Source organism: Rhyacophila brunnea, unplaced genomic scaffold (genome assembly GCF_057557595.1).
Source record: "Rhyacophila brunnea isolate RB1 unplaced genomic scaffold, BYU_Rbru_1.0 scaffold_9, whole genome shotgun sequence".
Taxonomy (NCBI): Eukaryota; Metazoa; Arthropoda; class Insecta; order Trichoptera; family Rhyacophilidae; genus Rhyacophila; species Rhyacophila brunnea.
Genome location: NW_028233361.1, coordinates 42,818,282 through 42,846,240, shown reverse-complemented (window position 1 = coordinate 42,846,240; position 27,959 = coordinate 42,818,282). Strand labels below are relative to the sequence as shown.

At 33.5% G+C, this 27,959-nt stretch overlaps 1 protein-coding gene across 4 annotated transcripts; it reads left to right on the top strand.

Annotated features, from left to right (window-relative positions):
• The first annotated feature begins 216 nt into the window (after positions 1-216).
• LOC147063675 (protein lifeguard 3-like) lies at positions 217-27,818 on the top strand. Of its 4 annotated transcripts, none has more exons than XM_085959827.1 (6): positions 217-357; positions 6,260-6,372; positions 21,554-21,762; positions 22,480-22,665; positions 24,426-24,532; positions 25,035-27,818. In XM_085959827.1, exons 2-6 carry the CDS (start codon positions 6,366-6,368, stop codon positions 25,552-25,554), a joined length of 1,029 nt encoding a protein of 342 aa, XP_085815953.1. In that variant the 5' UTR covers positions 217-357; positions 6,260-6,365; the 3' UTR covers positions 25,555-27,818. The 4 variants fall into 4 exon arrangements, with proteins under 4 accessions (XP_085815953.1, XP_085815955.1, XP_085815954.1 ...); XM_085959829.1 differs by lacking the exon at positions 217-357 and adding an exon at positions 599-867; XM_085959828.1 differs by lacking the exon at positions 217-357 and adding an exon at positions 599-1,106.
• The last annotated feature ends 141 nt before the right edge of the window (positions 27,819-27,959 follow it).

Genomic DNA, 27,959 nt, shown 5'->3' with positions numbered 1-27,959 from the left:
CACCTACCTATATATAAAACTAAACTTATTCTTTCTACAATTTGCTAATCAATAATATAAGCGTAACGATTGATTTTAACTTTTCCTTGGGCGTTTAATTTAGACCTTTTTATGAACATGTTGCTTAGTGGCTATATTTACACGATTTAATAATGTTCAGACGTGTTCAATCTAATTATGGAACTATATTTTTTGACAGTGGGCCACATTTATGTAATAAAAGTGGGAAACTGGAAACGACCTTGTGTTGTCAGGATTTCCAGCCGCTGTTATTTTGCGCGATAAAAACAATTCAAGCATTCTTATCTCGCGGTTGAGTGGTTTTTCAATTGGATAACTATACATCAACTGATATCAGTAAGTATTAAATTATATCATTGCTTTATAAATTCAAAATCTCGCACCGATCACAGACGATAGTATCGATCGAATCCTCCATTTTGATATATTTCGCACGTAGGTATGTAAATATGACTCATGCATTTCTTTAGAATTGGTAAATCAATAACAATTTGTCGTATACACATTAATCATTTCCAGCGTATCAGCTGTGTAAGTATTATAATATAAACATTTCCCTAGACTTTAATAAATCGTCACACAACTTCTAATAACTTCTCTATTAGCCCACGGTCATGTTTTGTAATTACTACTGCTAGTATGTATGTAATTGCGTTTATTATTTTATTTTGTGATCCCGCAGACTTGTTTACAATAAGCCCGAGATAAATAGTGGAACTTGTGGTCAATAGCATTACATTTTCTGCAGTTATAAATACAAAATGAATCATGAATTTATTTCACAACAGTGCATAAAATGTCAAGCAGTGAAATCGATTCAATATCAATTTTAACATACTGACGTATGTAGGTGATTAAACTACTTATTGTGTCATTTATTAAAATATCATGTTTTTACGTACAAATTGCCTGAGGGCGTAGTGTTCCATCATTTTCCGTACAAACAGAATTTGTGTCAAACGAAAACAATTCGTAAAACACTATTTGCGTTTCATTTTCGTTCTGTCAATTAAAAATAGACCTTGATATTTCGTGTTACTTTCATTGTTGCAAAGTGTGACCATAGTCGTTTCCCTGATTGAAAGGTGCGTAGAAAATCTATTTCGATATATATTTAGGCTAGACAGCTCCTCGTTAATAAAATCAATATAACTTAATTAATTTTTGATTGCCCTTGCAATTTTGTAAAACAGTTCAATGGTGATCTTTGAAAACCAATCCAGACAACCTGAAAACATTCTTATTTTGAATAATAATGTAATAATTGAGTGGGTCAAAAGCAAGAGGACTTCTCTCTATCATTTACATTTACCACTTCTATAATTGAGATACTATACCTATTTATGCATAAAAGTGATAACACAATTTTGTGGTGTTTTTATCTACATTATAAGTTATATTATATTATTAGAGTGTGCAAAGCTACTTTGACCATAGTTTAAATTAAAGGTAATTGTGCTGCAGAGGTGGACATGAGGTTTTATAATTTTTTTCGTACTGTTCGGTTATACGGAATACAGCAGAAAACGTATTTTGAAAATACCCGATATACTGGATTATTTGTTAGTTTGGGTTAGGTTTGGTTAGGTTGACCTAACAAATAATCCAGTTTATCGGCAATTTTCAAAATGTGTTTTCCGCTGTATTCCATATAACCGAACAGTACCATTTTTTTTTACGAAAACAGTTTATTCCATGTAAACAATTATAATAAATACCTTTTTCTATCGGCGCATCGGCTTTTCGATCCAATAATCGTTTATTGAAAATTTGAAATTTTCATACATTTTGATGCACCATTATCGCAAACTAAGATTATATGAGGTAATATTAGGTTGGGGTAGGTTAGATTAGGTTATGTTAGGTTTGGTTTGGTCTAAAAAGAAAGATGTAAAATCTCATGTCCACCTCTGCGGCACATTTACCAAATTAAAGATAATTGAGTTATTTGGTCGGTACATATCGTACCTGCAATCTTACAATTTGCACGATAATACGTGTTCACACATGCATTTTTTTGTTATGGCCACGATAATACTGAGTTAGAAATACTGTCACCAATTTGCGTACTCAAGTCTCGGCATGTACCACCCATACTCTACGTGTGGCCCAATAAACTTGTTCGAAGTTTGAACGCATGCGGTGAGATCATCGCCTAGACTCGCTAGTTGGTACTGTTGGTAGACTTTCAATACTATTGACATTAAATGCGCGCAGGCGAGATAGCATAATACACGTATGTCTAGCCGTGTTATACTCAACTGTCATTGGTCTCCCTTTCTCCCCAATTGTAAAGTTGGTATAGTGAAGGACAGAAATGGTGACATGTTCGTTTTATAGTAATAATATGGAGTTAGTTTTAGTTCCAGTTGAGTATGAGACTTATACTCAAGTATTTACACGTTTATCTGTTTTCGTCACATCGAGTTTCTCGATTTTTTAGTGTTATAATTAGAACTTATAAACCGAATTCAAATTTTATGCGTGATTGTGTAAATGGATAATAATTATATAAACAATTTTTATAAAAATGGCTTCTAAAAAGTTAAGTATGCCAAACGCTCTATATAATATCCCAAATACTAGTATAAGTAACTAGTACTAAGTATTTTGGAACAAGTTTCGATACCTACCAAGTATTTTTTTATACTGGTAGTAAGTATACTTAGTCTTAAAATCGACCAGTTTTCCCACCTCTAATCAGCAGTAAATCCATGCATGTGTAAACGGGGTATTATATTGGTTCAATGCATGCTTCAAGCGTAAACTGTTCAAGTATATGTGTGCCATGTGGAAACTATGTGGCTGTCATGTATAATACCAGCCATATGTAGCCAGCTTAATACTCCCTCTAATTTAATAGGTAGTCCAATCTCATTATAATTAAACCATTAAGTCATTATGTGGAACCATTAGGTGGTCAAATTCTTTCTTCACAATCTGTATGGATCTGCCCATCATGTTGAGGTCGTCTGCGTAGCCAACCAGTTGGCTCGGTCTGCTTAATATAGTGCCGCTCCTGTTCACTTGAGACTTTCTGATGGCGGATTCGAGGGCTAAATTGAACAGCATGGGAGCCAATCCGTCTCCTTGCTTTAGACCCCGAGATACTTCAAAGCCCTCCGTCAGTTGGCCATTCACCTTCACCTGGCAGTGTGTATTCTGCAGTGTTATCTTATAATTGGTTGTTTAAAATTAAAAGGTTATTTTGTTTAATATTTACTAAACCTTCCTATGTTGACTTGTGACTTTCATATCTTATCTGGTGTACACTCATACACCAGAAAAAGCACAATGCTTATTGTAAACATGTCACTATTGTAGTGTTATATATTTCTAGGAAACATTTTCCTATCTGCACCATGTCCAGCAGATATTTAAAATCTGTATAAAAATGATTTATTTTATTTCAAAAAAATACATATGAAATTCTTAATATCATTTTTTTTTTACCAGAAGGTTTTTATCCAAGTTTTGACTAATGAAGTAATGTATAGCCCGTTTCTAAACCATTGGGCATGGCATCCACAAGGCGGGGGCTGATAGGGCTCTAGCCTGGGAACCCACTCTACCTGATAAGTCTCAGTGAGATAAACACACATCACAAATTTGCCCTAAAAAGGAGAAAAGTTTCGCATCTTATTTGTAGAGTCTTAACATATTAAAATGTAAAAATGTGTGATGCAATTTTTGAATACCGTGTCAATATTCTACAACTCCATAATTCAAATGGATTTATTCAACAATACAAAAACATCACTAAAAATACACCAAATACCCTTGATTTTACCTGAAACAACATTTAGAAAATGATTCTGTGAAAAGTCCCACTGACTTTAACCCTAGCGATGGGTCGGGGGGCCCGCCAAAGATCCTGGCACTGGGGCTCGCTTCAAGATGTGGGGGCCATGCCATTGGGTCATAGGTTCAAATCCACAAACTGAGTTTTGTTGTATACTACACCCTGTCGATCAAAGAATGAGGACTATAAATAGAAAGAGCTGTTGACACTGCTTATTATCGCGATCATTTCAAGAAAATGTATGTGTAAACACGTATTATCATGCAAGTTGCAAGATTGCATTCATGAATCAAAAAAGTTGTACGTATTACGTGTAAGAAGTTGTTATTGCGATAGATTAATTTAAGCACTATTGTTGCCAGTAAATCCATGCACGTGTACTATTATATGTTATTTTTGATGACATTTAAAAACATTCAGCAAGCATGCAAAGCATGGTTAATTTGGTATATTCACGCAACATGGCGGCCATGTTTATGTATCGAACCGAAGTGTAGTTATCACTGACTTGTTATTTACTCATTGTGATGGATTGTCTTTTTATTCGCCCTGCAAATTGGCAAATAAATGTCATTGCAGTGTGAAGTTCTCTGCAAATGAACCTGTAATGCGAAGTCATTTGTAGCTAACTTAAACTGGGTCTAGGACGATTTGGCACCGGGACAACTCGCCACGGAATTCGAAAATAAATAGACGTTAGGTACTTATAGGTACTTTCGAAAAAAATATTTAATATTATTATTTATATTTAAATGATTATATTATGATTCAATAGTTGGTGAGAATGTAAATATGCAGACGTAAATAATGATTTAATCGTGCATATGTTTAAGTTTCAACGAAAAAAGAGTCTTTTATTTTGTATAAAGCCTTAGGCATGGTAATTCTCAACCCGCAAAAAAGAATACATTATGTTAAGAGTAAAATGAATTAGAACTACTAAGTAGTAGATAGAAACTGATTAAAATACCTCGTCTACGTTCTGTATACGTGTATACGACAGTGCGGCGTCCAATTGTCCGGAGTCCAGTTGTCCCATTCCCCTTAAACTTAATCTGTGGAAGAGTGGTCTTTTTTTGCTTCAATTTCATACATTCATTATCTATAGAAAGAGGTTTTCAACATCTTTGCTGTCAATAGTATTTAGTGACCTTCCAGAATACCGAAATCCTGAAGAAAGGGCAGATACTTCTTCATCTTTGGTGTGTGAAGAAGCTGCATGGTTTTATCTCCTTTTAAAGTCATACAAATCGACACCCACGACTTGCAAAGCAGTAACTCACTTTTGGTCATTTTTCAGGAGAGCAAAATGGAAGTTCGAAAAATTCTCATATCGAAATGCAAGGAAGAAAATATCCGGTAATATGGTTAAAAAACGTAGTCAGCTGGTTGCTGGTAATCAAGTATATTGATGTTTTATCTCTAAATCAACTGGATGTATACTTTTTATGAGTTACGACTTGTCAGAAAACAACATATTTCCAAAGAATAATGTTGTAACTCATATTACAACTTTTTTCGTGAGATGATTTAAAATAAAAAAATATTTTTTTATGGAATATTGTTGTAACTTAACTTTAAAACCATCGCAGCATATGAGTACATACAAAAAACAACTCTATTTTTGTTCTGGCCACTGCAATTATCAGAATAAAATACAAACGATAGACAGATGACTTGCGAAAATTTTGCCGTAGAATAAAGTTGTAATTCATTATATGACTATTTTACATGTATGCAGTTCAATATTGTTAACTGATAAAATGAAGTAATTCAAGTTACCATTTTCTTACTTTTTCTTATTAAAAATAATAATTATAACCTTTTTCGAGTTCATATCTCTGCAACTGGTATACATAGAGATACAATGTTAATACAGGCAGAAAGAGTATTTTTTTCATAGTATGCGTGATGTCGTAACTCAAAACAGCCGAAAAGTGAGTTACTGCTTTGTTCATTGGGGGTGTCAAATGAACTCCCAGTGCCTATGTCAATTTCAAATAATTGTATAGCTGATTAAATTTTCCCTTTCACTGCAATATTATCTGCTACAAGGTACAGTTGCTGTTTATCTAAACAGGAAATTATTATCAGTTCAATTTCAGATTAAATAATGTTTTGAGAGGAAACCCCCCTTAATAAATGATATTATTGTGTGATTATATTTTATAATATTGTATTTGTTAGTGTGCCAAATGAAACAGGACTGCAGAAAGAAATTACATGCAAATATCAAGATAATGCGAAATCTTTTATGCGTAAAATCGGGGTTCCCCTATATTTTATTAACAATAATTATCTATACTTGCAGACAGTTATGAAGAATGCCTGTTTGCCAAACAAAATCAAAATATTTAAAACTTATAGTTTTAACTATAAAGTAAATATTAACTTATAGGGTTTGAATGTATTAAACATTTCTATTGTATAACGCAGGGAAACTAAATATCTTTCATCGCCTGTCCGGCATCCGTAGCGAGTCACAACAATTCTGGATTCTGGCGGCAGACTAAACGACGGCTCCCGGCCAAGCTACAACACCATGAACAGTATGTACCCTCCATTTTTATAACCGGACATCTACATTGACCGCCATTTTGTGTTGTTTGTTTTCCAGTTGCGGACATTGTCGCTTTAGAGGTGGACGGGAGACAGAGTACTCGCTAATACTAATCGCTTTCATTGCTTGTAATTAACCAAGGGGTTGTCATGTGGCCGAATCAACAGGCGGAATATCCAGGTTTATTTTCATCATTGGATCGTAGATGTCGTTTAGATTTGTTTAGATCGTTGCAATATTATTTTGGTAGTTTTGCTTACTGTACACATTATTTATAAACATTCGCGTAGGCCTAGTACGTAGAGTGGCCTTTGTGTATTTCTTGAAGCCGTTAGCGGATTCGAACACACGGTTGGTCAATAGAATCGATGTCGCTTTTTCAATGTATATTTATTTAAAAAAGCAAATCATTGTGCACACAAGAAATCAGAATTCATGACGTTCACAACATTTGATTTAAATTGAAAAAAATTGGTTCTATTCGAAAAAATTAAATAAAACACTTAAACAATGTTATACAGTAAAATGACATAATACAGGAACATCACTGAAAATGTCTGTCTTTGGAGAGCGTATTGACTGGTCTAGCACCCTTCGCTAATGGTGCCTGCGCATCTATTCTTTACACAAGGCTGCTATCGGCGGGTATTGAGGGTAGTTTAATAATTATTATTACAATAAGTTAGCCATCAAAACTGTCTATCTCGCTCTAACAGTTGTTAACATAGCCAAGAGAGGTGCTGTTAAAACATTCAACAGCACTTTATGACGGTTCAGACGGTTAAGTTATTGTAATAATTAACTGCCTCAATACATAAATATGATAAACTACCCTCGATAGCAGTCGTATGTATCAGTGGCTAAGGGTGGAGGTAAGCTCTTAAGATTCGCCATAAATAGTGCACACTAAACTTTTTTAGTCATATTTATTTGTTTTTATTGAACTAAAACTACAATTTACAGATGGTGTTAGTTAGTTTTTAAAAATCAATTAAACCCAGCCTAAACGAAACCATAATAGTTTTGGTCTAATTTGGGCAATACGACAAAATTGTGCACACTTTTTCATTCATAGTTTTTTGTTTTCATTGGATTAAAAATACATATTACACATATTGTTGGTTAATTTTTTTAATTCATTAAGCCCTGCCTAACCAAACTATAATAAATAAAAAATATTATTCTATTTATAAAATATTCAAAGTTATGTATGATTTAATTGCATAATTTTAGATATTTTATAGATAGACATGTATTTTTTGACTATTATCTATTATGGCTTGGTTTCTCAGGGTTTAATTGAATTTTAAAAACTAACTAACACTATCTGTAAATTGTAGTCTTATTGCAATGAAAACAAATATGTATGTCTGAAAAAGTTTAATGTGCACTGTTTATGGCGGATCTTAACAGCCTACCTCCACCCTTCGCCACTGGTATGTATAGAATAGATGCACTGATAAGCAAGGAAACAGTTCTGACCGAGAATCGATACGTGATTGATATACAGGAGGACCTCGACTTTCGCACATAATTGGTTCCTGAAAAGGTGTGCGAATGTTGAATGTTCGAAAGTAGAGGGAAGTAAAAAAAAAAATAAATTGTGTGTATTTTGAAATATGTATTTATCAAGTAAATATAAGATGTTTAAGAGACATGTTTAAGTGGGTTTTGCGGATGTTTCCCTTAAAAAGTTATCAAGAGTTAACTGTTTGCCACTCTTCTTTTTCTTATTTTAAATGGTAAATTATTAACTTTACAATATTGCTTAACTGCTGGCACGAAATGTAAAGTGAACCAATCTTTTAATATTAACGCAGTAAACCCAGTTTTTTTATCTTTATTTGATTACTGGAAGCAATTCTTTATCCTTCCCTTTCAATGCCCTGGGATTTTCTGGTTGATAAATTAACATTGGCATCAATTTTAAATCACCAGCCAAGTTTCCACCAAGAAGCAATGTCAATCGGTTTTTAGAAGGTTTATGCCAAGGGGCAACTGATTCTTCCTTAGATAAGAATGTACGACTAGGCATTTTTTCCAAAATAAGCCTGTGTCATCTACATTAAATATTTGGCTAGAAGAATATTCTCCATCTTCAATAATTTTGGATAATGAGGAAATAAATTCTCCGCGAAAATCAGCCGATTTTCCAGTGAATTTAATATAAACCAATCGTTACTTACTTGAAAAATCGTGTTGGAATCTTCTTTTAATCTAGCCTTCCAATCTTTGTGCAAACTAAGAGCCTTCGCTTGAATAATTGAAATATTCAGAGGGACATCTTTTTGATGTTGGTCGTCGATCCATGATGACAAATATTTTTCCATTTCATCCATAACTATGCCGTGTCTTTTGGAAACAACCTTTAAAGATATATTTCCACAATTTTGAACGCATTCCTTAATTTTATTTTTATTTTTTAAAATTGAACATATCGTAGTAGACCTGTTTGTATCATACGAACGTCCGATTGAAGAAAAAGATTCACCGCAATCAGAACGTCGTGTGAAGTTTATAAGTCCTTGATTTCTCTTTGTTCGTATGAACACTGCAGTTTTTCTGTTTCTCACTTTTGTTTATAAATCTTTAGGGTGAAATATTTCAAATGAATAAAATTAGCAAAACACACAACATAACACGCCCGCACGCGCTCCTGCGCAAGACAAAACCTATCCTAGCTAGCTCACAAGCAAAGTGACGAGTGCGAGCAGGATGCAAGTGACGCAAGAAATACACTTGCTTGTGAGCGAGCGAGAAGGTGATATCTTAACCCCACGGCCAACGCGACGTTTTAAAAAAAGTTTTTTTTTTGAAATGTGCGAAATAGCGAATTGTGCGAAAGTCGAACGTTCGTAAGTCGAGGTCCACCTGTATATATATTTTGTGGAATAAATACAAATAAATTTATTACTAAACCTTTGTAAAAAATAATTGTTATTTCCGCAATTTTAATTGATTTAAATGATCTGTAATTAAGACTATTGTCAATTGAATTATAGAAAAAATTGGACGCCTTTGATCAAGGACGACTATATTCACGCCATGGCACTGAGTTGCGAGTTACACCTATTCGCAGTGAAGTTCTTTAATTGCCCATTTCTACAAACAGTTTGCCATATTGCATTCTAAGTATGAGCAATAACTAGCACTACGATCAATGTTTACAGTTTCGTGTCACGGTCTGACTATAGTAGGCCTTGGCCTTTGAAGGGGGTTTCGGAAAAAAATATATATTACTTAGAATATTTACATATTTTTTGTTACATTTTAAATGATTCGATTTTTGTAAATCAATGTCGCATATCGTCACTGTTCTGGCAGAAGACACTAATTTGAAAAAATGACATATTGAGTTAGTACCAAAATGTTCCTTATTTCAAACTTTACCGTCTGGAAACCTTCTTAATAAATAAACAGTCTTTATTTTAAAGTTATCCTTTTTACGATTACTTAATAAACTCACATGATGACCATTATTTCAAACATTTTAACAACTTCAAAGTCAAATTACTCAAAACTAGTATTCTCCAGTTAGTGTGTTCTGCCAGAACAGAGACGATATTATCTACTGTGACCACTGACAATGCTATCATTCAGTAGCGAAGAGTGGAGGTAGGCTGTTAAGATCCGCCATAAATAGTGCACAGTAAACTTTGTCAGTAATACTTATTTGTTTTTATTGAACTAAGACTACAATGTGTATATAATAGTCTAAAAATATTTGTATCTATAAAATATCTAAAATTATACCATTACACCAAACATAATTTTAGCACGGCTTTAGCGTCGGTCTATAACGTCGTGGATCCCAGGTTCGAATCCTGGGTCTAGTGTGTACACATATTGTTTTTCAATTTGTGTATGAGTCGGAGTATGGACCTAATAGGTTGAGCAAGTGGCTGACATCCATTTCTCGTAAAAACAAAATCTGTCAATACAAACCTTCACTCTGTGGAGACCCATATGATCTTATTAAGATCGGACATGGTCAAAAAAAATCTAGATTATGGTTTGGTTAGACAGGGCTTATTGAATTTATAAAAAACTAACCAACACCATCTGTAATTCGTATTTTTAATTCAACGAAAACAAAAGAGTATGACTGAAAAAGTGTGCACACCCACGGTGGCCGCGCAGCTTAAGCGTTGGACTATAAAGCCGTGGGTCCCAGGTTCGAATTCTGAGTCTGGCAAGTACACATATTGTTTTTTAATTTGTGTGTGTCAGGGTATGGACCTAATAGGTTGAGCAAGTCGGCTGATATCCATTTCTCGTAAAAAACAAAATCTGTCAATAGAAACCTTCACTCTGTGGAGGCCCATATGATTCTATCAGGATCGGACATGGTCGGGGGAAAAAAAAGGTGTGGTCTATTTTTGTCAAATCACCCTGGCATCCATCCCTAAACTACCAAGGTTTGGTTTAGGCAGGGTTTAATTGAATTTTAAAAACTAACCATCATCTGCAATGTGTATTCTTCCTTCAATGAAAACTAATAAGTATGAGTGACAAAGTTTAGTGTGCACTATTTATGTCAGATCTGAACAGCCTATCTCTTTATCTTTAGCCTGATGGTCATGGTTATTAGTAGTGTATTAAAAAATGTACATGTTTCAAGTTTCACTTTTAATAACTTCATATTGAATTACACACCTATTACATTTCCCTGAACATGTTAACCTTTTTACTGCCAGTAGGTGTATGGTATGGCAGTACCTTGCAGGCTGCGAATTTTATTGCAAAAATTAAAAAAAAATCAATTCAAGTACATTTCAAGTGGTAAAAAACGAATTCTGTTTCAATTCTGAGTATGTGACGATATTCCCAATATATGTCTTGTGTTCAACATATTTGTATGTTTAAAATAATTGATTTACGTTGGTAAAGTCCCGTTTAAAGCGGGACGTCCAAAGACGGCATTTCTGTATGAGCGGCGTTCCGTTCAAGGAAAAGTTCGCACCTTAAGATGTCATTGGCAGCCATTTAGTTATTTCATGTTTATTAAATTTTGCAATCACTTTCCAGCTCTGAGAATACTGACATGTGCCACAATGTTTATTGTCATTGCCAATTTGATTTGTGTTTTTTTTTATGTTCACATTGTCTACTGATAACACTGTTTATATTAAATGTCATTATCTATTTGAATACTTCAATGTTTTCAGACTATTTTACATCTGTTCTGCTTAAAACACAAATTGCAAATATGTTGATTTTCAACATCTCAATCATTATAAATAAGTTTGTGGGAATTGTGCAATTGCCATGTATCTAATATGTACTTTGTGGGACTATATCGCACGTAGGGATTGCAATACCGGTATTTCAAACCCGGTATCTTAATATCTTTCGATACCGAAATACTAGTTTCAAAAATCGGACAATACCGACATATTCGGTATAGGCAGTGGAAATAAAATGTAATAATTAACATAAAAGGCTTAACAGGGCTGTATTGTTTTATCGGATTACGCGATGTCTGGTTTACTTGCATGGACCTTCATTGTCCTTGGTGACCATGCTATAAATTTGTCGTGTTCATTATATGTAAAATAACTGAATTTGAAAAAATATTAATATTTAAAGAGATTTTTACATATAAACAATGACATTAATATGGACGAAGCGTCTAGAAAAAAAAATGAAACTCACTTTTTTGTCGGGTCTGTCGAATGACATAATCTGTTCTAACGCCATTTACAATAAGGTGATATTGCTATAAATTCATGATGCTTTTTTTCAGGCTGCCGAATGGTTCGGTTCGAACGGGTTCGCTCAAATGAACATTGATACTAGAAACACCGTTCTAACGCCATTACAATAAAGGTGATATTGCTATAAATTTCCAGATGCGTGATATCGCATAATGGAAATTGCGTGACGTCTACCTACACATGTGGAAATGTCGCTATGCACGAATTTACTCGCTAGCTACTGTATTGAGTGCGTTGTCCATTAATAATGTCATTGCATATAAGTAATAGATTTATTGGTTTTTCCTTTTATTTTTGAATACCGGTATTCAACAGGAAATACCAGTATTAATATTTTCGTTCGGTATTGCAATCACTAATCCCACGGGCATAGTGTATTATAAAAGTAAAATTACCATGTTCAATTCTAAGCAGAGCATATTGGCATCCACAGAGTGGAGGTTTTATTAATAGATTTTGTATGAGCATTGATTGATTGTTTACCATTCGCCCAATCCATTGGGTCTTTTAAACACTTTATTGAACAAAACAACATGCATTTTTTTGCCAAGGTGTGAAACTAAAAACATTTATAGACATACAGAAATATCATTATTTTATCTTGGAATTTAATAATGAATCATTTGAGAAGACAATCTGTGTTGAAAATTATTATTCTCGAGTCGATTTAATCATTTTTACCATCTCAATTACCTTCATACAAGTTTCCCGACATGATTATAAAGGCGTCATATTATTATACCTATTATTTTTGCAGTCATTATGTTACACTATTATAGAATAATATTTCTTTTATTGCATTCGCAAACTCTGTAATCCTTCATTGCTTCAATTAAATAATTCAATGTTATACAGCTTTTATCATCCGTTCCCACACGTTTAACTTTTTCGGCTCGCTGTTATCTCAATAATTGTAGGCCGTCAAAGCTCTAAATCTACATAAACACTGGTCACTGTGTTTTATATTGTTCAGCTGAATGGACGTGTTGTACAAATCCGGCCGTAATTTGTAGATGAATTTTGATAAAATTGTACTTAGTTTTTTTGTCGTGATTGGATCATGTTTTATTTTTGGAAGCAAGTTTAACGTATCCGTTTGCGATAATTTTTAAATTGTCCCAATTGCAATGGAATGGACGTTAGTATTATCCGACAGTCCGTACTGTTTACACGACTGAACTTTACAAATTATAAGTAAAAGGTGTGATGTGAAATATAATTTTAAGAAAATTAGTGATCAGTGAAATAATAAAATATATATAAAAACAGTGTGATCAAAAAAAAATATAGAAAATGATATATTAGTACACATTCTATTATAAGGATGTATTAAAACAACGTGCACCAAAAAATCAGTCCCACGCAAGTAAAATATATCGATATCGGAAGCAGTTTTATTGGACACACTTATTGCTCTATCAATTGGTACAACTATTAGTGATGGAAGGTTAGTTCATAGCATTCGTTATCATGATCGTAATAGATTTTTTGGTTGTCACCGCGTGTTCTTCCTCCTTCTTTCTTTGACATTCTAGAGCAATGATACTCAACCTTTTTTTTCGTCGGGCCAAATACATATATTTGTAAAGTAACGCGGGCCGCATCACTACTGGTGTGACGAAAAAAAATCATGTAACCCCCCCCTTTTTTACAAAACATTTTTGAGATTTTAAAAATTATAAACAATAGTAATGTGTATCCAAGCGTTTATGTCAAAATTAAAAATCATGTTCCTGATAATAAATGTGTTTCGGGCCGCACATAAAAGCTTGAGCGGCCGCAGGTTAAGTATAGCTGTTTTAGAGACTGGCCTCTGCAATGAGCCCAAAATGTCAAGGAATAAAGAAAGAAAAGTACTCGGATGATAATCCAATATTATATTAATACAAGTAACCGTGAAAGTCGCAAAACATCTGTTATCTTCGTCCATCCGTGAAGATAGATTATGTGAAACACTCTTCTTTCATTCCACTCGCGGTGGATCACAAGACTCCATGTCCTCCTAAATATTATATAGTGTCGTATTGCAGAAAACATGCTTCATAGTTTGAAAAGTTTTCCGTACTACCTAAATTGTGTTTTGAATTTCTAAGTGGGGGAGTGAGTCTTATTATTATATATAATTTGAAATGACTATGGTACTTATATGAGTTTTTTTATTTCGCATAATATAAATGGATTGTATTTGACCTTTTAAACAAAATATTCGGATGACTCTATGTAAGATTAATGTTTAAAAATATTAGATTCCTTATTTTTATTGCCAGTCAACATTGAAATGGTCTTGCGCTTGTGATTAGGTATTCATTATATTAATCGTCAGCTGAATGCAGAACTATTCTAACTTACATTTGAATTTTTTTACGAGAGAGTTCTTTGAAACAACCTTGGATAAATGTATGCCAGTGGCGAAGGGTGGAGGTAGGCTGTTAAGATCTGACATAAATAGTGCCCATTAAACTTTGTTAGTCATACTTACGTATTTTTTTTCATTGAATCAAGACTACAATTTACTGATGGTGCTGGTTAGTTTTTAAAAATCAAGTAAACCCTGTCTAAACCAACCAAATCATAATAGTTTTGGTATACTTTGGGCGATCGGACAAAATTATCCACACTTTTTCATTCATACTTATTTGTTTTAGTTGAGTTAGGAATACATATTACACACGTTGTTGGTTAATTTGACTGAATTCACTAACCCCAGCCTAATAGATAAAAAATATTATTCTATCTATAAAATATCCAAAATAATATATGATTTAATGGCATAATTTTAGATATTTTATAGATAGATGAGGATTTTTTGACTATTATCTATTATGGCTTGGTTTTCGCAGGGTTTAATTGAATTTTAAAAACTAACCAACACCGTCTGTCAATTGTAGCCTTAGTTCAATGAAAACAAATACGTATGACTGATAAAGTTTAGTGTCCACTATTTATGGCGGATCATAACAGCCTACCTCCACCCTTCGCCACTGATGTATGCATCATATTTTAGTAGAATTATTGAGGAAAAAAATGGTGCATACACTTGTCTATATAAATAATAAATAATAATAACTGAAGTGGCTGTTTCAAAAAATTCTTCTGCAAAATATTTCAAATGCGAGTTAGAATAGCTCTGCAGCTGACGATTTGTAATTAAAATGTTTGCCAAATGAGAAATAATACTATTTTTATTGCAGATATTTTTTTACTTACTCACAACACTATTACACCACTTTACGGTTGAGATATTATGTTCCTGGAAATTTGCCCGTAAAGTAAAATGCCCTAGAATCATTTATTTAATATCAAAATCACATTTTAATACAGAAACAAATGCGTTATTCGTCCCGATCAATTTGAAGCAGGATGTTCATTCCTCATTCGAAATGAGAACACGCTTTTGACAACATCCTTCAAAGTTATATGATGCAGCCGTTCATGACTTTGTCATTGCTCATTGTCTTGCAACCAGTCGAAATATCTCTATCTCTCTTATCTGTATATATTTCAACAATAATTCCATGTGCGAAAGGAAGAATACATTATGTATAAAATCGCCAGTTTTCAGGAAAGCAAAATAAAAATTTATTTTTGGACCATTTTGCATGAGAACTTCAATGTTTCTATATAGAATTAAGTAATTCAGAGGTGTTGATTTGACTTTGATTGATTGATCCTTTTTCTCATTTACGCATATAATGTATTGTGGGTCATATGGCACAATTAACTAATTTTTCGATTTTTTCGAAGACTAATCTTCTTTTTCCATTCCATACGTCAATATTTAAAAAAGCCAAATACTTAACGTGTAAGAATAAATTACAATAACTGCATTCTATTTTTGTTTTTATTCTATGTATGTTCAATAATTAGAATGTTACATTCTTAAATCTTGTGAATTGTTCGTTGAATAAAAAAAATTGTTAATTAAAAATTATTAGCAAGTTCAAGTCAAGTTACAACCAGGGAACTCAGAAATAATGGGAACTGAAATACCTAACGGGTAAGCAGATGCAGGCAACCGATCTCGAGTAAGGAAGAATACGGAATAAATTTAAACTCGTGTCAAGAATACGTTATACGTCGAATACCGAAAATTGCTCTCGGTTTATTCATTTACGCTCATTTAATATTGGTGTATTACACACACTATTGCATGTGCATAATGCGTGTTTCATTTTCGTAGGACACTCACACATTCAAAACTCTGCATCGACATGTGGCATATTGAACATGGCCTATCGGTATTCTATTTATTATCTGTTCTGTGGTTACAACAAACAATCTTGACCGTGATCCGTGACGTCGGTTAGTAATTATCGCCAATAATAGCTCAATTTGGTAAGCGCTTCAGAGAGTATTAAGAGCCATTAATTAAAATTTATCGCAATAAAGTATGGCGCCTTTAGCATAGTGATCTATGTGCATGGGTGCAAAACCGAGAGATGCAGGTTCGATCTGCGGGATGTGTTACTTTTTCAAGTTGTACTTCTTTAGGCGCGTTTGTAAAATCAGATCAGAGTGTATTTTTGGCGTGTGACATGTAACACATAATTTATTTTTTCACAAAAAAAAACACTCGATTGGATTCGAACCAACGATTGTTCGGTTATCAGCCGAACGCACAACCATTACGCCACAAAATGATACTGCAATCGTTACGATTATACAGTATAATATTATAGTTTAGAATTGTTCCGTTGCTAGGCAGCGAATTTATTATTGTCGGCCATTTGCAATTCCTTAGGTAAACAAACTATTAAACGTCATAGTAGCAGTTGTTACTTTAAAAATAAAAACAACGATAAATAATTGTATAATTTAGTAATATAAGTTAAAGTGTATAGAAATAAACCAACGGCGTTCCAATAAGCGGTCCTTTTTCTTGAGTGTAATTTAACAAGATAATTAAGAGCTATTCGAAGAATCTAGGTTATCACAAGTTTTGTTTTGTTACTCCAAAGAAGTATAACTTTTAACGCGCGTACATAAGTACACACACCGATTTTTTTTCTATTGGTTATAATATATTTTCTCAGAAGTGTTTTCAAAATTATGCATGTTTTATTCTATTAGTAAAAGTGAATACTTCATACCTACTGTATTAATTAAGTCTTTATGCGAAAAGTAGTGGTTGTCGTTGTGTAATCTGTTAATTTAGAAACAAGCATTAACCCACTACTCCAATTAATGTGAACATGTAACATTATATCATTGTTATTTATTCACACACAGATTTGTTCAATGTCAATGATTCAAATTTGCCGCTTTTTGTAACTCATAATTTTATCTAAACATTTTTTTTTTGTGTTCTGCCATTGTTTCGCATATGTTTATAATTGCATGATAGAAGCACACGAATTAGCACCTGAGAGGTGATGTAACACCAGTAATCAGTAGATCTTTATCTATTTGATTCGAATATTTGTATACCATCTGAATACAACGAAAATCCATTAACTGACTTAATATATATTTTGTGAAATTAAGTTATATCTGCCATAATTCGGCCCCTTAGAGTCAAAGAAACGTATTTCATTTTTCTCTACTTTACAGGAGACCCCAAACACAAGTTAATTTACATTCCACAGACAACAAGAAAGTTTTTCTAGGAGATATGTATTGACTTGTCTTTCATCCATTGAATTTTTTGATAAGTTTCTTTGTCACTTAACATAACATATCGAGGGTATACTGACAGAAACCATTAACTCATTAAAACAAGTTCTGAGATAATCGCAAAAAGGACTTTTTTTTTACATTATAAAGACTAACCTTTATGGCAAACACAATATACGACATGTTACAAGTCCTGTATTTTGTATACGCAGAACGCATTATGTCATTATCATGCTTTCTATCAGAATAAAAACATAACAATATGATTTAATAATGTTTCTATTTTCTCACCATTATGTCCTATGCCTTTGTGCGTTTTACCAGGACATAGAGCGTAAAATTGTATACATTTTGGCATTTAAAACAGAAAAACAGAAATAATGCGTTCTGTCAGTATACCCTCGATATCATTTAATGTCCAGTGCCATACGTAACTCAAAATTGTTAAAAATTAAGATAGGTTTCTGACTCTTAGGGGCCGAATTGGAATTATTGTTCATAATCTAAATTCAGGAAGAATTCATCATATGGTATACATTGTGCCTATTTATCGACTTTTTTCTATTTTATTGTTTGTACGCAGTACATTTGTCATGAATGATATATGAATACGATAGGATATTCCTCAACATAATATTATTAGTAAAAATACTATTCATTTTTTAAATTCACAATGCACATTCATCGTTATATGAATCATGCATCTAGCCTGTTATTGTGATATAACTAATATATAACTAACTACACTACAGCACATATCAGTGGCGAATGGTGGAGGTAGGCTGTTAAGATCCGACACAAATAGTGCACACTAAACTTTGTCAGTCAAAACGTATTTGTTTTCATTGAACTAAGATTACAATGTGCAGACAGCAGTGGCGAAGGGTGGAGGTAGGCTGTTAAGATCCGCCATAAACAGTGCACATTAAACTTTTTCAGACATACATATTTGTTTTCATTGAAATAAGACTACAATTTACAGATAGTGTTGGTTAGTTTTTAAAATTCAATTAAACCCTGAGAAACCAAGCCATAATAGATAATAGTCAAAAAATACATGTGTATCTATAAAATATCTAAAATTATGCAATTAAATCATACATAACTTTGAATATTTTATAAATAGAATAATATTTTTTATTTATTATAGTTTGGTTTAGGCAGGGCTTAATGAATTAAAAAAAAATAACCAACAATATGTGTAATATGTATTTTTAATCCAACGAAAACAAATAACTATGAATGAAAAAGTGTGCACAATTTTGTCGTATTGCCCAAATTAGACCAAAACTATTATGGTTTCGTTTAGGCAGGGTTTAATTGATTTTTAAAAACTAACTAACACCATCTGTAAATTGTAGTCTTAGTTCAATAAAAACAAATACATTTGACTAAAAAAGTTTAGTGTGCACTATTTATAGCGAATCTTAACAGCCTACCTCCACCCTTCGCCACTGGCAGACAGTGTTGGTTACTTTTTAAAATTCAATTAAACCCTCCGTAAACCAAGCCATAATAGATAATAGTCAAAAGTTCTATCTATAAAATATCTAAAATTATGCCATTAAATCATACATAATTTTCGATATTTTATAGATAGAAGAATATTTTTTATCGATAATGGTTTGGTTTAGACAGGACCTAATAAATTTAAAAAAAAAAAACTAACCTCTGTAATATGTAGTCGTAATTCAACTAAAACCAATAAGTATGATTATAATTATTGTGCACTATTTTTGTCGGATCGCCCATAACATACCTAAACTATTATGGTTTCGTTTAGGCATGGTTTAATCGGATTTTAAAAACCAACCAGCACCATCTGCAAATTGTATTCTTCATTCAATGAAAACAAATAAGTATGACTGAAAAAGTTTAATGTGCACTATTTATGTTGAATCTTAACAGCCTACCTCCACCCCTCGCCATTGGCAGATATCAATGATATATCTTGCAGCACAATGTACTTTAAAAGTTTAAATGAATAACCAATGAAAATATTTTATCGTGTTTCATTGAAGACTGTCGGAAGTCAATTTAGTATTCTATTTACAAAAATAATTACAAGATAAAAAGAACTTTTTATATACCACATTTTTAAATTTTCTGTTGAATCATATAAACTTGACAATGAATGCTATGTATTAATAAAAACTTTTTATTGTACTTGGTAGAAATACTGAATAAATATTATAGAATATTAAAATGTCATTTTGACATTTCATATTGATTTCCATAGTAACGCACGTATATATTAATAATTTAGTTGCTAGGACCCTCTTAGCAACCGACAATAATAACTTTCCATACAAAACAGAATTAACTGAAAATGAATTCAATTCTGCTTAAAAATGGCTAAAAGTATTAAAAGAATGCATTGTCGTCGTGTTCTGATGTATTCTAAAAGTTTCAAATGTCTAGCTAGTCGGGAAGTTAGTTAAAAATTTTCAATCGTCCAATACAAATCTTGGACAAACAAGAAAAAAAATGTACTGGACACAAGAAAAAAAAAACAAATAAGAATACGAGCTAATAAAAACGTGGTATATATAGTCAATAATCAATGAGTTAAGACATCATTTTATTGCATGAAAAAAAACATGATTTTTACTCTTAATTACTTCATAGTGTATTTTTATTTTCATAGAAAAACAATCAATGTCCAAGGTGCTGCATGAAAGTCATAAATTAAGTATTTTTAAACATCTTTGCGATTTTAAATATCTAAATAATTCGTTGACTTTATAGGGAAGACATAATATGTCAATACCATGAATAAGTATTATTGTAAACATCGTCTTGTTAAAATTGTGAATAAAGCCATATTTGTTAGAGGATGGACAGATTCTTCTGGCATTACGTTCAGAATGAAACGGTGTTGGTGTCATTTTAAAGTAACTAACCCAACACCTAAATGGGTCGCCTTCACTGCTGCAAGAATCTAACACCATTCTACATCAGATATCCATGGTTATAGTACTTTTTCAAATTATTATTTTGTCACCTTGATGCACTATAATATCTTCTCTTTTCATCTTTTTTAATATTAAGTAAAACATATTCTGTTAATTTTTCGATGGAGTTTGTAATTGACTTGTAACTTCCAAGCAATTGCAACATTTTGTCTTCCGTATTTCCCATGATATATGTATTTTACCACAGTTTAATATATTATTATCTAAAGGTTCACTCTTTCCTATTTCTTCAAAAAATCAAAACGTTTATTTTCCATTTTTTTTGGCAGGAAACATTAACCGATCAGCCTTAGCCGGCTCTCACATCAAAACGCGTCTCGCCCGCAACGTGTCGAATACATCGATGTAACGTAGTCGTTATTCACAAAACACGCGTTGCCAAATGCAGCTCCGCAGATTGGTCGAATGCGAATTTTTAGTTTGAAAAAGACATCTGGAGGCACATGCAACTATTTTCACCTGACATGCAGCACAGGTATAATCCCAAAATGTCACACTTCGTCATTCATTTTGGCTCGGTGCGTGACGTCATTGTCCTCGCAAGGCCTTCCTATACGCACATAAAAAAATTGTATGTTGCGCTCAGCTTTGATTTATGACTATTATCCCGGACGAGACGATTTTCAATGTGCGACTGGCTTATAATTATTTTCCTCCTTAATATCTAGTGAAAATCGATTATCTGCATTTTGTTCAGATGAAAACTATTTTTAAGAAAAGCTTCAGCTGTATTTTTTAATATTATTTGTGATGAATCATAGTGGTCATTACACGATTGTTGTTTTGCTTTGACTTCAATCGCAGTGTTTATGTCAATAGTTAATTTATTGAATTGTTCAAGTAATAATATTCTTTCTCGCAATAGGTCAACAGCAGCCTGGTTATGGTGGCTTCGGCCAGCCCGGTTACCCTCCGCAGGGAGGCGGTTATCCACCCCAGGGAGGCGGCTATCCCCCACAAGGTGGCGGTTATCCCCCTCAAGGAGGCGGCTATCCTCCCCCAGGTTTTCAGGGAGGATACCCTGGACCTCCTCCCACCGGGTTCGTGAACCCTGGATACCCGGATCCTAATCAGGTGTGTAGATTTTAAACAAACAATTAACTTACTTTATCCTACGTAATACATATTTTCCGCAATGGTTGAATTGTAGATTATCCATTTCTGACAGCTAAGATTCATTCTGACACACACAGTGGCCGCGTGGCTTAAGCGTTGGACTATCACGCTGTGGGTCTCAGGTTCGAATCCTGGGTCTGGCAAGTACACATATTGTTTTTCAATTTGTGTGTGAGTTTATGGACCTAATAGGTTGAGCAAGTGGCTTAAAAAACAAAAATCTGTCAATACAAACCTCTACCCTGTGGAGGCCCATATGATCCTATTAGGATCGGACATGGTCGAAAAAAAAAAAAAGATTCACTCGGATTGTAGTTTTAACATAATAAAATTGGACATAACATTTGTTTTTATCTTTCTCATTTATCAACTTCTGTAAGTCATTCAATTTTTAATCATTTTTATCATATTATGTTTTTGTTATATTTGGAAGTTGGAAATCATTAAGTATCATATAAATTCATAATATAATTATAGAATGTGTATGTATTTTTTATTACATTTTGACCATATTATAAAGACTTACCGATGTTTGGAACAAAAATCTTAAATACATCTGCGCACAATTTTTACTTCAATTCTTTCTTACACATTGTATTTATTATCAACCTACTGATGGTAATGATTGGTTTGCTATAATAGTTATTGCAATATATATATTGTTATTTCTTTCAGGGCGGATACATCCCCCCGGGCGGCGGCGGCTACCCACCTCCCCCGATGGGCGGAAACTACACGGGTCCCGGAGCACCTCCCCCCACCTACTTGCCCAACAACGACGGCGGTGAATTAGGGGAGGACCAGTCCATCAAAGGATTCGACTTCAATGACAAGAGCATCCGAATGGCTTTCATCCGAAAGGTAAACCATACAATTAGATGACTATTTTCATTTGTCTTTTAACCCATCGCGCCCTATCGGCGCCGGTGTTACAGGATTCAGGACATGATGAAAATCAAACAATTTTAATCATATTTTGATTTTTTTAAAAGCTGAAATTACTTAATAATAAATGTAGCTATCATTTTATGATGTTAGTTATATACAGTCCAATATATTTTTTAAGAAATATTTGATTTATAAAATCTATTTTTATTTAAATTTGTCAAAATAATGATCAGTTCGCTAGGTATGAGGTTTTTGAGATTGTAAAAAACATAAAATGGCCCTCCATCTTCTAAATATCTTGAAGAGTATTATATTTAGCTCCAGATTTAGTATATCTTCCTTTTATTATTTACTTATATCATGGACATTTTATCTATGTCATTTTGTATTAAAAAAAGGCTAAAAAAACCCAAAAAACTATATTTGACATGTTTTTTTCATTCCACTTATACACAAAGTTTACTTAAAATGTAAATACTTAAGGGGGGACATGCTCAGCGTAGGTCAAAATAGAGCTTTTGTTCTATTTTCAAAGCATGATCCTGGACATACCTTAAACGTTGTAGATAATCTATTTATATAATTTTGAAGCCTTATTATCCTTTATATTTATTTTAAACATTTGATGACTGCATAAAGTATTTTTATTACATAAAATAGTATTCTTTTAAACCTCTCGCTCTAATGTTTTAGAATATAGTCATATTTCGGTACATAACTGTGCAAGTGGTGTTAAGATTTTTTACTTTTATTAATTTTTAAACGCATTTATAAAACCATTAGTATAATTTATGATGAGATAATTTTAGGAAAATATTTACGATAAAAATTTATATTGATAATCTCTGAGATTCCAAATTTGACAAGAATTAGGCATTTTATTATTCAAAAAATGGTCAAGATTAACACATTTGAAGATAATTTTAAAGATACTCATTATAAGCTATGTTTTTGACTATTCAAGTGTGATAAACATCCTACGAATAATGATTGCTTTATAATAATTATTGACCTAAGAATAAGGTAGTATTTTTTTGAAATACGCCATTTCTTTTGTCATTCCCCAGTGGTTAAGCTACAACATACCATAAGATTATTGAAGATAAGATTGACAAACTGAAACACAAAAATCAATACTTTTTCCAGAAAGAGTTATAGATTGTCTAACAGAAACCTGTAAGAGTCACCCATATTGCAATGTAGGTAGAGCAGGTAACGATTCTCTGTAAAAATGTTCCATAAAATTTAATTATTTTCTTTTCAATAAAAATAGCAATAAAATTGACTTATACAAATAAACACAGTTTGGAAATTGACTTACTACAATGCGGGTAGAGTTAATGTTTCCATCACTTTTACCTGTTATGAAATTATTCTGGCAGACTATAATGTCGTGGGGTCCCAGGTTCCATTTGTGTTTGGAGTCAGAGTATGGATCTAATAAGTTGAGCAAGTGCTAACATCCATTTCTCATAAATATAAAAATCTGTTGATACAAACCTCCACTCTGTCTGGCCCATATGATCCTATTAGGATCGGACGTGGTCAAAAGAAAGAAGAATAGTCATTTTATTTTTCACACACTTCGTCCTATAGTCGTTATATCAACGAATGCATCACAGTATTTTTATCACAGAAATGCCATTAAATTTTAAAGCTTTTTCTTGTTTCCCTTTACTCGCAACATTGTCTATATAAGTCGTAAGTTAAATGTTGTTATTGTTGGTTTTCAGGTGTACGGAATCCTAATGTGTCAGTTGATTATCACATTTGGCTTCATCGCCATCTGCCTGTTGCACGAACCCACCAAAAGATACGTCAGGACCCATCCCGCTTTGTGGTAAGACCCCTTCAATATCGTCACCACTGAATTGGGTGTTTCCCGAGATGACCACCTAGGCAGCTTATATCTTATATGAAAGTATGCAAGCTGCTACTCTTTTCGCATTGCAAATTCATCTGTAGCAAGTTTACACTTTTATGCTCTGTGATTTATTTGTCAGAGCTGCACTGAGATTGAGATAACCACACCACGCATTGCAATTATGTCACAATTTGAAAAGAAGTCTTTTTATACAATGAACCATCATTATTATTACATATTTTGATAAGCAATCGCGTAAAACAGCAAATAATAGTACGTATGTATATGTATATTTACAAACAATGCATTTATGCAACATGCAAAATATTTTTTTTCTATAGATACAATGGCAGAAGGATTTTTAGTTCCTCTGATTGTCAGTAGGATTGTTCACACACAATATAGAAGAGTCCCTGAATTATATTAGTTCATCCCAGGTTTGAAATATGATTATCGACGCCCTGTTATTTCTGTGCAGGTGGATAGCGTTGGCCGTGATGCTGGTGACCCTGATCTCGATGGCGTGCTGCGCGAGCGTGCGCCGCAAGGCTCCGATGAACTTTATCTTCCTGGCGCTGTTCACATTTGCGGAGGGCTTCATGCTAGCCATGGCGGCATCCAACTACGACAGTCAGGAGGTGCTGCTGGCGGTGGGCATAACGGCCGTGGTGTGCCTGGCGCTGACCCTCTTCGCCTTCCAGACTCGGTGGGACTTCACCAAGATGGGCGGCATCCTGCTTGTGCTGCTTGTAGTGCTCATGCTGTTTGGCATCATCTCCATCTTCTACCGCGGCAAGACCATGACGCTGGTGTACGCCTCATTCGGCGCCATCCTCTTCTCGTTCTATCTCATCTACGACACGCAGCTTATGATGGGCGGCAACCATAAGTATTCCATCTCGCCCGAGGAGTACATCTTCGCCGCTCTCAATCTCTACCTTGACGTCATCAACATATTCCTCTATATTCTGACCATCATCGGGGCATCCCGAGATTAACTTTCCCTACTTTCCGCTCAGCGAAAGAGTGTATATCATTTTGAAGATTAAGGGGGGGTGTTCGGTACGCTTTTATACTGTGGTCTTCTCCTCATCTTTTATAGGCTAAAGGCTGTGTTTTCCATTATTTATTTATTTTTCTCTACGGCCGATCATTTCTCATTGATAAAAAAGAATTATTGTGAAACTACTCGATACACTTCGACCTCTGCCACTAGAAATATATCCGAGTGAAAGTCAGCTTCTCAAAAAGAATTTGAACTATATAGAAGAAGCCTTACACACTATTTCTATTGTGACATTTGAATGCATTTAGTGATGAATGAAAAACTTGATAAACCACATAAATGTGGAAATTGGAAGAATGAAATGGAAGAAATTCAATTTCTAAACTCAAGCAACGGCTGTCACTTTTTTTAATATAGATTGTGTGTACTTACTCGTTTGCAGTTATAAATGATTCCTCAAATAAATAATGCCGAAGCGTTAATTGTCACTCGCTTATCTACTCATCGTAACCAATCGGCTTTTTATATGTCCTAAAAATTCGAAAAACAAATCTCATAGTAGAACCTAAAATGCGAACCCACTTGTGACATACCTAATCAGTAGTCTTAAAGCTTTTCCCAATTTATATTACGTGTGATGGCAATATTTCCAATTACTGTGATAGTGAAGTACATTTATGTAATTTTGAACTCATGGTCAATTTTTTATAATACATATTAATATGCCTAAAATTAGCATCGACAATTGGAATATCATGCATTTTTAAGTCGTATGAAACTTTTACAAAATTGAGTTGTTTAATAGGCTTTGAAGTTTTGTTTTAAAGCCGTGAGTGCCGTACGAAGGCCGAAAATGAAGAATTCTGATTGTGTTAGAAATCTATCCGTAAACTTTGAAAGATATTTGTGTCATTATGTCTCAGATTAAAATGTTTCAGTTTCTCAAAAATTACAAATCAATTGCAAACTCTATCAGAGAGTTTTACCGAAAATATTATACTGTATAATGTCAAATGACTATTAAATTCAATGTACGAAAGAATAATTTGAAAAGGTACTATATAACGAGGACACAGTTATCTGGTGAAATAAAATATGGATTTCTTCCGAATTTTACAACAAAGACGTTTTAAATAGGTGATAAATACTGTTCGCGAGCCTAAGAGCGCTTGTTCAGATGACACCTGTCTCGCCGCGACTGGATGTGGACTGCTCAATGAGGTCACCTGTACCTCGACCGCGCGTGAGAAGTGACACGCGGCGATTACATGTGGACAGGTCAATGAGGTCACATGTACCTGGAATGCGCGCGAGTTTTTACGCACAAGTCAAATCACGCCAACTAGACAAGGCCCTAATACTACTATTATCGACAAAACAAACGTATGTAACAATGAAGTAGTATTCTAAACTGTTACATGTCGTCGCTATAGGATTGGCTTCCCGAATATCCGTTTTTGTCGAAATCGACCTTTTAATGCAGAATGTTTTTTTGTTTCTAATTGGACTAGAACCATCCCTTTCTTTAAATTACTTTGTAATGGTAATGAATACATCATTCACATGTTGTAAAAATAACAATTTAAATATAGGATTATGAAATTGTTTTTCGTCTCCTGAACATTTGGTCTATTCGGGAAACCAATGCTACAGCGATGATGTGTTGTCATAAATAAATACTTAGAACCTTGTAGTTCTGCAATCGTGTGTTGTATTACAAAATGTTTTAATTGATCAATAAAAATGTTGATTCGCATAATATTAAGAACAGATAGGGGAGGGGCATCATAATGACACAGATATCTTTCAACTTACCATGAATTATTAATTTTCGACATTGATGCATGCAGCCCTGTCAGTGGTGCTACGTTCATTGAACTGTTTCACTTTAAACATATACCGCATTACCATGAGGTTCGATAGTTTTAACAATGAACATGACAGTCGGATTGGCGTCAATCTAATGAAAGCGACGCAATAGGCTTGATGTAAATACTGTAACAATAATCCCATTCGCCCTACCGAATTCCTGCGCATGTTCAAGGTTAAATTGTTCCACAATAGCAGTTATAAACGGGGCTAACACAGTACAGGCTACAGTATAAAAGTGATCTAATACCAAACAACTAAAAGGCGTTACTCATTGTAAAATGGATGGACTTGTACGATTCCACTGCACATTTCATTATGATATGAGTCAAATAACTTATGAAAACTTCAATCCGAGGTTATCTTCTTTCCGTGCCATCGCAAATTAAAAAACCAGCTGTTCTTATATACTTTTATTTTATTATAGCGTGCTTTCTTGTACCAAATTTGTACAATACTGCTTTTCTGAGATGTGTGTATTATATAATATTATATTATTATGTATGTAAGGTAAATAAATTAATTAAT